Source organism: Heloderma suspectum, chromosome 2, assembly GCF_057233095.1.
Source record: "Heloderma suspectum isolate Gila_16-S chromosome 2, 16-S_ref, whole genome shotgun sequence".
Lineage (NCBI taxonomy): Eukaryota > Metazoa > Chordata > Lepidosauria > Squamata > Helodermatidae > Heloderma > Heloderma suspectum.
In genome coordinates, this window is record NC_139459.1 from 404,710,273 (window position 1) to 404,723,540 (window position 13,268).

General features: G+C 51.4%; 1 protein-coding gene across 1 annotated transcript; it reads left to right on the forward strand.

The window, feature by feature from the left end:
• Positions 1-597: 597 nt before the first annotated feature.
• RPS18 (ribosomal protein S18) lies at positions 598-9,636 on the forward strand. The gene is made up of 7 exons (XM_084831950.1): positions 598-643; positions 935-955; positions 3,007-3,105; positions 7,677-7,763; positions 8,562-8,663; positions 9,194-9,285; positions 9,524-9,636. Exons 1-7 carry the CDS (start codon positions 641-643, stop codon positions 9,597-9,599), a joined length of 480 nt encoding a protein of 159 aa, XP_084688076.1. The 5' UTR covers positions 598-640; the 3' UTR covers positions 9,600-9,636.
• The last annotated feature ends 3,632 nt before the right edge of the window (positions 9,637-13,268 follow it).

Below are 13,268 nucleotides of genomic sequence, written 5' to 3' on the forward strand. Positions count from 1 at the left end.
AGCACCTTCCTTCCCAGAAAGGGCTGGTCGGGGGCTGGCGCTTAAAACCTCGTCCCCGTTGTGCGTGGAGGAGCCAGAGGCGGCCCCCAGACGGTCGCTGTCACGGAGCTGACGGAACTGTTCTCTCTGCTTTCCTGTTTCCCACCCGGGCATTATAGGGCAAAGCACACCGATGGAGCGAGAGACTGGTCTCTCGGCCACAGAGATAGAAACTTAGACTGACACGCAATCCGTACTTTCGGTACAAATTGAAGGCCTCCCTTGCCCATGATTCTCCGTGCCCGCACATTGACGTCGCTCTGACCTTGGCATCCCCATAGTTGAAGCCCTAATAGGTAATTCACACTGGGAGGTTAGAGTGAGGAAAGAGCTCAATATTAGACCGATAGGGTGTACTATGGCTCTTCAAATTTCTATCTCTGTGGCCTCCATACCGGAAGTGCTGGCAGGCTAAACCGGAAGACGGCTTGCCCTTACTTGGCTTCAGCCTGAGGACTCCTCGGCGTTTAACAGGAGTTGAAGCGGGTCCACCTCCACCGGAAGTCGGCCTCGCTTAGTGGGCGGGTCTTAGAGCGACGCTCTCGCGCTCCGCTCCTTCCTTTTCCGGTCGCAGCAGGAGCGAGAGCCAGCCGCCGCAGCCATGGTGGGTCGGAGGGGAGGCCGGGCCGGGGGGCTCGGGGAATCCGCCGCCATCCGCCGCGGGGAGAGGGCCGCGCGGGGGCCCGGCAGGCGGGGGCCCTCCTTCGGGGGCCCTCCTTCGGGGGATGCGGCGGGGGAGCGGGGAGGCAAGGATCGGGCCCCCTTTCCGGGCCTTGGTCTCTTCCCACCGGGGAGGCGGCGAATCCTCCCCTGGATCCCTATTCTGCAATGATAATGAGCATTTCTGTGGTGCTTCGGGGGCTCTGAGCACTTGCCGCGCCGTATTTGGTTCCAGTCATTGCAACAAGCGTGCAAGGTAGGCCGGCACTGAGAGTAGCTTGCTAGCTAGGGGATACCTAGTGGGGCTGGCCAACTCTCCTGTTCGGGGTTGCATGCCGTGTTAGGCCTGCTTAGAGTAGTCTCATCGAAATGAACGGGGCTGAAGTTAGTCGTGACTGACTTGGCCTGCTCTTAAATGGGACTGGCACTGGATTCGGGCCGCAGTCTCCGTGGCAGCTTTTAAAGAGGTTTCCTGGCAGAATAGCTCGCAGCTGTAGGCGTGCTCGCTCTTGCTGTCTTCCTAGTAAGCATCTTGAGGACTAGGATTATAGCCTCGTTGGGCTGTAATTCTCTGCACCAATTCTCTTGGAGCAAGTTAAACCGGCCTCTGTGGGAAGCCTTGCCTGCGAGTAAAGCCCTGTAGGGTTGTACTGTTTCTTAAGAATTAGCACTATTAGCACCTTTGAATGTTCAAACTGCTTTGCAGTCACGCACCTCAAAGAATCCTTACAACAACCTTGTGAGGCAGGCGAGTGTTATCCCCATTTTGCAGAATAGGGAAGCCGAGGCTATGAGCGAGGGGCTTGCGTAAGGCCAACCACCCAGTGTGTGGCAAGGGGTATATGGGGTGGGGAAAGAAGGAACGTGGGCAAAGTAATGGGCTTGAGCCGGTGGGAGATCTGGGGTCAAGCTCTCACTGGACTGTGATGCTCACTGGTGGGCCTTGTTGAGCTGGTTGTGTGCTCTCAGGCCGACCTTTTGCACAGGGTGGTTGTGAGACTAAAATGGTATAAGCCCCGTTTGCTACCCTTCCTTGAGTGCCTTTAATGGGTCTGCTGCATTTTGGAGATGTGCACTCTTCTGTGGACTTCAGTTGATGTGTAAAAATCCCCTAAATAAGCTGGTGGAAGGGGTGACAGTGTTTCTGTTTTCTGGTGAAGGATGGAGGCTAGAGCAAGCCACAGAAGCAAGTTCGCTCATCTGCTCCGTAGGGATGGGCTCCCATCTCCAGCCCCCTGGAGGTCAACTCAGAAGATGTAGTTACTCAAGTGTAGCTACAGACCCAAAGCAGCTGCAGGGGGCGTTTGGGCCAAGTGATTCAAGCAAGCCCTCCCACCAGGAAGGAGGGAAGGCCTCTAGGCAGCCTGTTTGGGAGGAGAGGATGGCTTCCCGTCCCCTTGGCCCCCTCCAGCTGTGCTCATCCGTGCTCCCAATAGTTTTTCTCCGGCAGCGCGTGTCCTGCCGTCCCAGCCCACGTATTGTTGTCCTGATGCATGAGGAGAGGTGAGGAGGGCACAGGGTCAGCTTTCTTGGTGACATTTGGTGCGAGGTGCGTATGGCCCTTTGCCCGTGCTCTGCCTTGAGCAGCTACAGCGAAGCCCAGGGCACCCCCTAGGCAGCTGGAGAGCCCCACCCCCTCCCCGTGTTCTGAAATACTGCCATATTGGCTGGAATGTAAGCTGGGGTCTTTTATTTATGTGCTTCATATCCTGCCTTTCCACCCAAAATTGGCGCTCAAGGCAGCTAACAATAAAATCAGATTAAAACAAAACTTAATTAGAACTACCGTGCCAGCCAACAGACAATAGAGTTCTGATCTGTTTGTGAAGAGTGCTAGAGAGGTAGGAGCACAGGGAACTGCCTCATACCGAGTCAGACCCTGGGTCCATCTAGCCCAGTATTGTTGACGCCGACTGGCAGCGGCTGTCCAGGGTTTCAGGCAGGATTCTTTGCTCACCCTACCTGGAGAAGCCGGGGAGGTGATGTTTGCGAGGAACTGTGAGGGGGCTGGACATCCGCCACCACCAGAGTGAACGGCCTGAGCTCTGCCTCCAAAGTTCTCTTGTGTGGCATGTGACGGGTCTCCTTACCACCCCAGCTGCGGAGTGGGGGCTTGCCCCATGTTTAGGCCGGTGGAGTGTGGAGATTTGCGTGTGGGGCCATCGTTCCCGGTATGGCGGGGGGATCTCACTGTGGTAGGAAAAGGCTGTGCTGCCCCTTCCACCAGTTTTCTTCTGGTCTGTTTTCTTTGTAAAGCCTTTTCTTGACTTCTGGCTAAATCTGTTTTTTCGCTCTTGTCCCCCAAAGTCGCTCGTGATTCCAGAGAAATTCCAGCACATCCTGCGAGTCCTCAACACCAACATAGATGGGCGGCGGAAGATTGCCTTTGCCATCACCGCCATCAAGGTCTGTGAGAAAGTGGGACGGGGGCAGCCTGGGGGCACACAGGGGTCTGGTCTTGTCTGGAGCAGCTTATGAGCCCCAGTCTCCCATAGAGATGTGAAGGGCCAGAATAAGTTGGAAAAACAGTTTTTTTTCCCCAGGAACATTTTTGATTTTTTCTGAAAAATTGGACAGCTTCGGATTATGAAACATTTTCTTTTAGCATTTAAGACAAGGTGTTTATATATTGCTACCAATCCTTTACTCCCCCTGCCGCCACCAAATGATTTCCAAAAACTGTGTAATAAGAAGGCTTTTATAGACAGACTAGAGACATAAAATGTCTTGAAATAATGAAGCCAAGGAGGGACATTTTTTTTAATTCTCTCTGTAAGCTTCCCAGCATAGTGCTTTCATTCCTTATTAAAATTATTGATCCGGTGTATCTTCTACTGATAGACATTTTGGGATTCTCCAGGTCATGCTCAGTTTCCCACCATGTGAATAGAGTCTCCATATCATAACATGGAAGAAAATGTACATTCTTGACAATTTGGGTTTTGTTCTACTAAGTCCTGTGATCCTGGACTTGTCTTCCTCTACCTCCAGTTCTTCCTGTGTTTCTGGACTTATCTTCTTCTACCTCCAGTTCTTCCTACTTCTGGCTTCTAGGATGATTCGGTTATTTGTTTATTTATTTATTTATTTCATTTCTATACCGCCCAATAGCCGAAGCTCTCTGGGCCGTTCACAAAAGTTGTTTCATGGACCAGTTGCTGAAGTTCCCTCTGGTCGGACATAAACTAGAAACCTAAAATATGTTAGGTATAACTTGGTTTGCTCATAAAATTATAATGTTTGGTATATTAAATTTTAAAAGTATAGTGTATTCAGACAATGATTGCTGTTGTTGTTGTTGTTCAGTCGTTAAGTTGTGTCCGACTCTTCATGACCCCATGGACCATAGCACGCCAGGCCAAATTTACTAAGTGAATTCACTTTTTAAAGTTTTCAAATATAATGATAATTGTATAAGAAAACAGCGTTATACATAACATAACGTTAGGAACGTAATGGCTGTTGTACATTCCTCAAGCAGCCTCCCTCAACCTGGGGCCCTACAGGTATTTTGGGCTACAGTGGCCAGCATACTGGACCATCCTGCCTGAGGCTGATAGGAGCTGAAGTCCAAATTTGGTTTTAATTTTTGGGAACCGCCCAGAGAGCTTTGGCTATTGGGCGGTACAGAAATGAAATAAATAAATAAAATAAGTCCAAAATAGCTGAAGAGCACCAGGTAAGGTAAGGCTGTCCTAAAGCAAGAAAGTGATTTGAGAACTGTACAGAGTGCTAAAAAAATAGGTATTACTTATTTTTCAGACTTTCCCAAATTTCTGTTTTTTCCTAAAACCCTCCAGAAAAAGTTTTTTTCCCCCAGGGCTTCAAAATTTCTGGAAGTTTTACATCTCTAGTCTCCCATGACCTAGTTGTGTGCCAGGTCATAGGAACAGCAATACCTAGAGAGGGCTGCCAGTGTATCTGTGGCATTTGCTGGGCAATCTTAAACTTATTTGACAGCAAGTAAACCCCAGTGAACTTGGTGAGGCCGGCCTGTAAGTACGTGAATACCCGCAACTTAAAGCGTAGGATGTGGAGGAAACAAAGACAGAATTTGATTTGCCTGAGCAGCCCTGGCTCCCTTCCTTGTAACATCGCACATTCCTGCAGCTCAACTCAAAACGGCGGGTTTCTTCCTGCATGATTTCCCACGGTCCAGTTCCTCTGTTGCTTAGTCAGTGCGCGCGAAACTTACATCTACGTTGGTGGTGCTGATGTGGGTTTTCCAGAGAAAGTTCAGCTGGGGAGATTACCGGATGCAAACTAGGGTAATTTGCATCAGAAACCATTCTGTTAGCATCGGAAAATTTTCATGTGGCTTACAGACTGACCTACTTTACGACATTTATTTTATTTTTATCCAGTGAACAGCAAAGCTTTTAAAAAGTACCCCATGTTAATTTTTTGTCCCAGTACACCGCAAGTATTTGAGTATCAAAGCACACTTGATGTGATTTAAATGTTACGTTGAAATGTTTCTTGGAAAATTTAAAGACAATAGCATGTACTTCTCATACATTGTTTAAATTTAGGGAGGGGGAAGCAAAGGTACTGCTGACACACGAATAAATGTTATCAGGCTCAGTTCTTCGGGTTGCTATGCTGACAACCACTCATCTGTTTCAGCAGAGCTCAGCTCCCTTCCGCTGAGTTCGTTGGGGCACCTTCATTTTTGCTCTCACGATGTATCAGTTCCATTTCGCTCTGAGATATATATGTATTTCAGTGACATGTATTCTCTCACACAATTGCTAGGGATCATCACCTGATCAACTTTAATTAAACTTTGGCATGACAAAGGTTGCCTGCTATTGTAGAACGCTGGAGCATTCTAAGGCCTCCTGTGAGGCTTGGCAAGGCACTTTGCAGATAAAATTGATCGGATCGGGAGTGTTATTCCATGCGCCGTGGATACAGTTAGCGAGCAGGAGGTGGTCTGTGGCAGACCGGTTTTGTGGGATCGGTTCCAGCTTCTTCCTTCTGATGAAGTGGACAAGGTGCTTTCATCTGTAAGGCCGACCGTCTGCTTACTTGATCCCTGCCCATCTTGGCTCATTATGAGCTGCAGAGAGAGGCTGGGTGAGGGGATCAGGATGGTGGTGAATGCCTCCCTTGAGGAGGGAGTGATAAGACCACTTTTAAAAAAGCCCTCCTTGGATCCCCAAGTTCTGAACAACTTTTGCCCAGTCTCAAATCTGCCATTTTTGGGCAAGGTGATTGAGCGGGTGGTGGCGATGCAGTTGAAGGCACACTTGGAAGAAGCCAGTTATCTAGATCCATTTCAGTCGGGCTTCAGGCCTGGGCATGGGACAGAAACGGCCTTGGTCGCCTTGGTGGATGATATGAGGAGGGCTCTGGATAGGGGCAAATGCTCCTTCCTTGTTCTCCTCGACCTCTCAGCGGCTTTTGATACCATTGACCACGGTATCCTCCTGGACCGCCTGGAGGGGTTGGGCATTGGAGACACTGTATTGCGGTGGTTCCAGTCCTTCCTCTCCGGCAGGTACCAGAGGGTAGCACTGGAAGAGGAGGTTTCGGACCCATGGCCGCTCACTTGTGGGGTGCCACAGGGTTCCATCCTCTCCCCAATGCTATTTAACATCTATGTGAAGCCGCTGGGGGCTATCATCAGGAGGTTTGGGGTGCGGTGTCATCAATATGCGGATAACACACAGCTCTACCTCGCGTTCAAATCTTCACCAAGGTTGGCTGTAGAATCCCTCTCCAAATGTCTGGAGATGGTGAGTGGCTGGATGGGGAGAAACAAGCTGAAGCTGAACCCTGACAAGACCGAGGTACTTTTGATGGGAGACAAGAGGAGGCTGGGGGATGTTGACCTGGTGTTGAATGTGGTATAGTTACCCTTGAAAAACCAGGTCCGTAGCTTGGGGGTCATCTTAGACTCCCAGCTGTCCATGGAGGCTCAGGTGTCAGCTGTGAGCCAGGCAGCGCTGTATTAACTCCATCTGATACGGTGGCTGTGGCCCTTTCTTCCCGACCATCTGCTTCCATCGGTAGTACATGACGTGGTCTCCTCTTGTCTAGACTGCTGTAATGCGCTGTGAAGCTGCAGCTGGTACAGAACGCGGCGGCTCGCCTGATTAAATGCAGCTGCCGGCGAGATCACATCACTCCAGTGCTGAAGGAGCTGCACTGGCTGCCAATTGTTTTCCGGGCCAAATTCAAGGTGTTGGCTTTGACCTTTAAAACCCTATACGGTTCTGGCCCAGCCTATCTCAAGGAGCGCCTCCAGCAACACCAGACAGGCTGCTCAACAAGATCAGCCTCAGATGGCCTTCTCTCTGTCCCATCAGCCAGGACAGCTAGGCTGGTGAGGACGAGGGAGAGGGCCTTCTCTGTGGTGGCCCCCACTCTTGGGAACTCTGCCATGCCCCCTCTTTAATGAGCTTCTGCCACGCATTAAAAACGTGGTTGTTCAGGCAGGCATTTGGGGTGAGTTAGGGTATTTTAGAAATGTGATGTTTTTAATGTTGAATTTTATTGTATGAACTGTATTTATTGTTGTAAATCGCCCAGAGTGGCTGGGTAACCGGCCAGATAGGCGATTGAGTGAGTGATTAATTAATTAATTAATTGAGAGAGAGAGAGAGAACGAACTTGCAGTTGGCATCCATTCATTGTTACTAATGAACTTACAAAAAGGGAAGATTTTCTGCGGAAAAGCTAAGCGCTGGAAAATGTCCTGCCCCCTATCACTAGTCGGTGGCAGTCCTGAATGGCCATGCCAGGTTCTCGGGTCCAAATGTCCACCATCTAAGCAGCCCTCAGGCCGTGGTGCCACTGTTCAGTTGAACCTCTCTGCTGTGCCACCAAATTGAGCCCAGAGCATCTGCTGGGGGACCCTCCAGTTCTATTGACAGTGCTGGGTATCTTCCAGCTAGCTACAGGATCTTGGCTTCTTGTCCTGCGGAGACCCCTCCCCCTCCCTAATTCTCTCCCCCTCCTTTTGCCTGCAGGGTGTGGGCAGGCGTTACGCTCATGTGGTGTTGAGGAAAGCCGACATCGACCTGACCAAGAGGGCCGGTGAACTCACAGAAGATGAGGTGAGAAAACCCTTCCAGATGGGTGGGATGGAGTGGGGGGCTCCCCTGCATTTTTCCTTTATTGGGTTCTGGATGTGCTCAGAGCAACCATCTTGTGAAGGGGGGGTGGGTACGGTCTTGGAAAAATGTTTCTGTTGGCTGGTCCCTAGAGACTTTGGGGGCTAGGGAGGGGCACCGCCCGGGGTGGAAGATAGACTTTGCATGCGGGAGCCTGTCAAGGAAATGGCTCTTGGTTGCAAGCCGCTGGAGAGCTGATCTGCAGCTTGCCCAGATGTGCCCTTGCCCCCACCCCCAAGGCTTCCTGGCATGTAGCATCTCTCTGGGTGATGACGGCAGGCAGGCACCAGGCCCGGGCCCATCAGAACTCTGCACCCTGAATCCGTTTCAGAAATAGGTGTGTGTCTGCTGCTGCAGCCCACGCTCAGCTTGTTGGCTGGTCTGGCGAGCGCGTCTGCCTTCTTTCAGAAGCCATGAAAGGCATCTTCAGCCAGCCTGGTGAGTCAGGAGCGTGACTCACACAGGCTCACACGCGGCTGCCAGCAGTGGCTGCGTTAGTGCTGGCTTGTGGAGACTTGTGCTGCACAGACTCTTGAGAGATCTCTTCCACCCCACATTGCGAGGCCTCAGTAGTCCTGCCATGACCTCTTCACTCCCCACACCTCCTCTGCCTCGCTTGACATAGCCAGCTCGACTCCTTTTTTGACCTGACAGCCACACCTTCCCTTCCTGTCATTTGGTGACCCCTGGGTGAGGAGTACTCAATGCGATGCTCATGGTGGTCTCTCCTGCCCCCTGTAGGTGGAGCGCGTCATCACCATCATGCAGAACCCCCGTCAGTACAAGATCCCGGACTGGTTCCTGAACAGACAAAAGGACGTCAAGGATGGGAAGTACAGCCAGGTGAGAACCCTGAGTTAGGGGCCACCCCCTTCCCCCGCCCAAATATCGGCATTTGCAGCAGCAGTTGCTGATGTGGGTTCCTGCTTCTGTTGTAAGGAGGACACGTGGGCCTCTTGAATTCAGTTTGGGACACTGCAGATAACCTTGAAAGGGAACCAGTTGATGATTGGACTTGATGGTGATGATTGGACTTGAAGGTCAAGCAGGGAAGGAAATTCTGAGGGAGCCAAGTAGGTGGGAGTGTGATAACAGGCTTTAAAACTACAGAAGACCATCAGGAAGATGGGGGAGACATTTACTCACAAACTAGTTTGAACCCCTGCAGTGCAGGTTTTTAAGTAGGGCAGGCAACTCTCTGAGCCCAGGGCAAGGAGGTGGACTTGCTGGCTGTTCGTGCCGTTCCTGTCTTCGCTGTGATTGTGTTATCAGTTGCCTTGTGGACCCAGTGATCCCGTTCAGAGAACAGGGCCCCTGTATCTGTGTGGGGAGACACCTTCCTGCGCTGAGGCTTTCTCTCCCCTCCCTTGCAGGTCTTGGCCAATGGGCTGGACAACAAGCTCCGTGAGGACTTGGAGCGTCTGAAGAAGATCCGAGCCCATCGGGGCCTGCGCCACTTCTGGGGGTGAGTGTGGTGGTGGGCAGGGGTGGAGGGGGCATCTTTTTGGGGGCGGGGAGAGGGGATGGCAGGGTTGCATGCAGGGGCAGGCTAGGCAAGGTCAGACAGGGTCTTGACGGATAAGATGGGGAGAGCCAGATGCCAGCAGGGGGAAGGCAAGTGGAATGGGGTGGGGGTGTGGGTGTTGGTGTTGGTTGCTTCCCTCCCCCTTGCTGATCTGCCATACTCTGCTCTTCCCTCACAGCCTGCGTGTCCGTGGCCAGCACACCAAGACCACTGGCCGCCGTGGCAGAACCGTGGGTGTCTCAAAGAAGAAGTAAACCTTTTATGTGCAAATAAAGTGCTGTTTTCAGCTCCCCTGTCTTTGTCGTTGCTCTTGGTGGGAATGTGGGGTGGTGGTCTTGGGGGGGCTTACAGAGTGGGCTCAGGGTGGACAATAAAGTATCAAAGATAACAGCAGATTCAGGATGTTAGAAACACAAGTGAACTGGAAAGAGATTGATGTCTCCGAAATAGGTGATAAGGTTCAGCGTGAAGTGATGCACATCGGGGCAAAAAAGGCTTCACCTTCACATTTGCTCTGATGAGGGCTGAGCTGGTGGTGGTGACTGGCCAGGAAAGGGACCTCAGGCCTGTGGTGCCCAGCTTGAGGAGAACATGGAGCCAGTGTGCATGGAAAAGGCAAATTCCATGTTGGGGATCATTGGGAAGGGAATAAAAACTAAAACTAGCAGGCTTGGTTGGTTCATTTGATTTATACTCCAACCTCCCACCAAGAAAATGACACCCAAGGTGGCTAACCACACAAACCGACATTTTCAAATAGAAGCTTGGTTAAAACAAATTCGTTGAAGACTCATAAGAACAAAAGACACAAACAAAAACAACGAAACGGCGCCCGGCCCAGCAGACCAGCTTACGTGCCGAAGGCCTGCTTAAGTAAAAACGTCTTTGGCTGTGGACAGGCAGAGCCCCTCCTTCAGCAGGGAGTCCTGAAGGTGCTGTAATGTGTTTCTGTAATCTGGGGTATGGCCACAGAACTGGAAAAGGTGCAGAAAAGGACAGCCCAAACGATTAAGGGGCTAGAGCATGGAGTGAGGCCCATCAATCATGAAGTGTCAGTGGCTGCAGCCAAAACAGAAATCTACAAATAGTGGACAATGATGAGAAGAGTGCTAATCCCAGTTCAGTTGGTGCTTCTGCTTCTGCCCTTTCCCTCCGGCTACTTGCACTTGGGGTCATCTATGTATCAGCAGGAGAGGCCCTCTGCTCGCCTCTGCAGCCTTCATCCAACAACTTGTCAATTTCTTTAAATATTTAAAAAAGTCATGCAATGCCAAGTTCTCTGGTTAAAAAGGTCTTGGAGTGGACCAGCCTTCCTGACTACCTGCTTCCAGATGTTTTGGGCCACAATTCCCAGGATGCCTGGCCATTGGCTATGCTGGCTGGGGTTGATGGGAGTTGACTTCTCAAACATCTGGAAGGCACCAGATTAGGGAAGGCTGAAGCAGAGTTCAGGTTAGCTTCATATGTCCCCTGAGCCAACAATTCTACATGATGATGGCAATTGGAGGATGTACATCGTAGAATAGTAGGGTTGGAAGGGGCCTACAAGGCCATCGAGTCCAACTGCCTGCTCAAGGAATCCAAGTCAGAGCATCTCTGAAAGATGGCTGTCCAGCCTCACCTTGAGTGCCTCCAGTGGGGGGGAGCCCACCACCTCCCTAGGGAATGGGTTCCATGGTCGTACTGCTCTAAGCTGTGGGGTTTTCCCCTGTCCTCCACACCTGCAGGGCTGAATTATAGACAGTGCATGTATCTATTGCTGGAGTTAAAATCGCTGGAAGAAACAACAATCTCAGATATGCAGATGATACCACTTTGATGGCTGAAAGCGAGGAGGAGCTGAGGAACCTTATGACGAAGGTGAAAGAAGGAAGTGCAAAAGCTGGGCTGCAGTTAAACCTCAAAAAACAAGATTATGGCAACCAGCTTGATTGATAACTGGCAAATCGAGGGAGAAAACGTGGAGGCAGTGACAGACCTTGTCTTTCTAGGCGCAAAGATTACTGCAGATGCTGACTGCAGCCAGGAAATCAGACGACGGTTACTTCTTGGGAGGAGAGCAATGACAAATCTTGATAAGATAGTGAAGAGCAGAGACAGCACACTGACAACAAAGGTCCGCATAGTTCAAGCAATGGTATTCCCCGTAGTAACTTATGGCTGTGAGAGCTGGACCATAAGGAAGGCTGAGTGAAGGAAGATAGATGCTTTTGAACTGTGGTGCTGGAGGAGAATTCTGAGAGTGCCTTGGACTGCAAGAAGATCAACCAGCTTGATTAATTCAGTCCATATAATTCAGTCCATACTCCAGGAAATAAAGCCAGACTGCTCACTTGAGGGAATGATATGAAAGGCAAAACTGAAGAACTTTGGCCACATAACGAGAAGACAGGAGACCCTGGAGAAGATGCTGCTACTAGGGAAAGTGGAAGGCCAAAGGAAGAGGGGCCAACCAAGGGCAAGGTGGATGGAAGATATTCTGGAGGTGACGGACTTGACCTTGGGGGAGCTGGGGGTGGCGACGGCCAACAGGAAGCTCTGGCGTGGGCTGGTCCATGAAGTCACGAAGAGTCAGAAGTGACTGACCGAATAAACAACAAATGTATCTATCGCTCCTTGCATCATTCTTGCTAGACTGAGTATCTCCCTTCTGAATAGATTTCCTTATTTGAATTTTTTGTGGGTCCCTCTTTTTGCTGTTGCAGTGGCTGCAGGGTGCCCAGCAAGTGTTTTCAGGAGTCTCTCTGTGTAGGCTGGCTGGTCAGACAAGGAGTACAGGAGGGTAAGTTCAGTGCTGTGTCTCTTCCTATGCTGGCTGCATCAAGTGGGACTATTGCCTGCCGCACCGCTCTTAAGAAGCACAGGAGCCTGGGATAAAAAGCTGGCCACTTTATAGCCTGGGAAGTTGTGTGCCTGGATCAGGTGAGCTGCTCGGCAGCTATGGGGTTAAGCAGCAGGGGAGAAGGAAGCAGTTGGCGCTTGTGACATGGCCCCTTCCTGGAGACAGGAAACTGGGTTTCCAGCCCCCCATTGTGCTCTTTCCTCCACTGGGGCATAAGCAGAGCCCTGGGGAGAGGGAAATTTTAAGTTCTGTGCAGGGGAACGGAGAATCTGGAAGGTGTGTGTGGACACATGCAGCCTATCTAGATTCCAGGGCATGTTTTTGATGGGCGGAGAAAGGGTTTCTCCTGTGTCCTAGTGGCTGAAATTCTCTGCTTGTCCACCAAGAGATGGGGTTTCAGCTCCTGGCATGGGGTTTATGTTGACTTCTTATGGGGAGGACCAGGGTGCCTTACCAGCCCCCACCAGGCCCCACCCCCACCCCCACCCCCCACCAGGCCCCCCCACCAGGCCCCCCCACCAGGCCCCCCCAGGCCCCACCCCCACCAGGCCCCCCCAGGCCCCCCCAGGCCCAGGCCCCACCAGGCCCAGGCCCCACCAGGCCCCACCAGGCCCCACCAGGCCCAGGCCCCACCAGGCCCCAGGTTCAACCCCTGCTCCCCGCCCCAGGTAAGAGGAACATCTTGGTTGGAGGCCCCAGGATCCGTTGACGATTGGAGTTAACCAGCCCTCCAGATGTATTGCACTACAATGCTCCCATCATGCCAGCCAGCGTGGCCAGTGGGCAGGCTGGCTGGAAATGATGGGAGTTGCAGTTGGGCACCAGGCTGGGGCGGGCTGTAGTAAACGATGCTGGGGCTGCACGGTCCAGCGGCTGCACGGTCCAGCGGCTGCTCTCATTGTAAGGCAGGCCTGTACGTTCAAGCAACAGGCACGTGCGTATGTATAGGAGATGTATTTGATTTATTATTAACATTTGTATACCGCGGTATTTGCTAAAAAGCCATCGAGGCAGTGCTCAGCGATTAAAAACACCCTCAACACAATAAAACAACACGATTCACTTTTAACTGGTTAAAGCT

Excerpts from the sequence above, each read along its gene's own strand:
- RPS18 (XM_084831950.1), top strand. Across the intron at positions 956-3,006 it reads CATTGCAACAAGCGTGCAAG|TCGCTCGTGATTCCAGAGAA; the intron begins GTAGGCCGGCAC and ends TGTCCCCCAAAG. Across the intron at positions 8,664-9,193 it reads AGGATGGGAAGTACAGCCAG|GTCTTGGCCAATGGGCTGGA; the intron begins GTGAGAACCCTG and ends CCTCCCTTGCAG.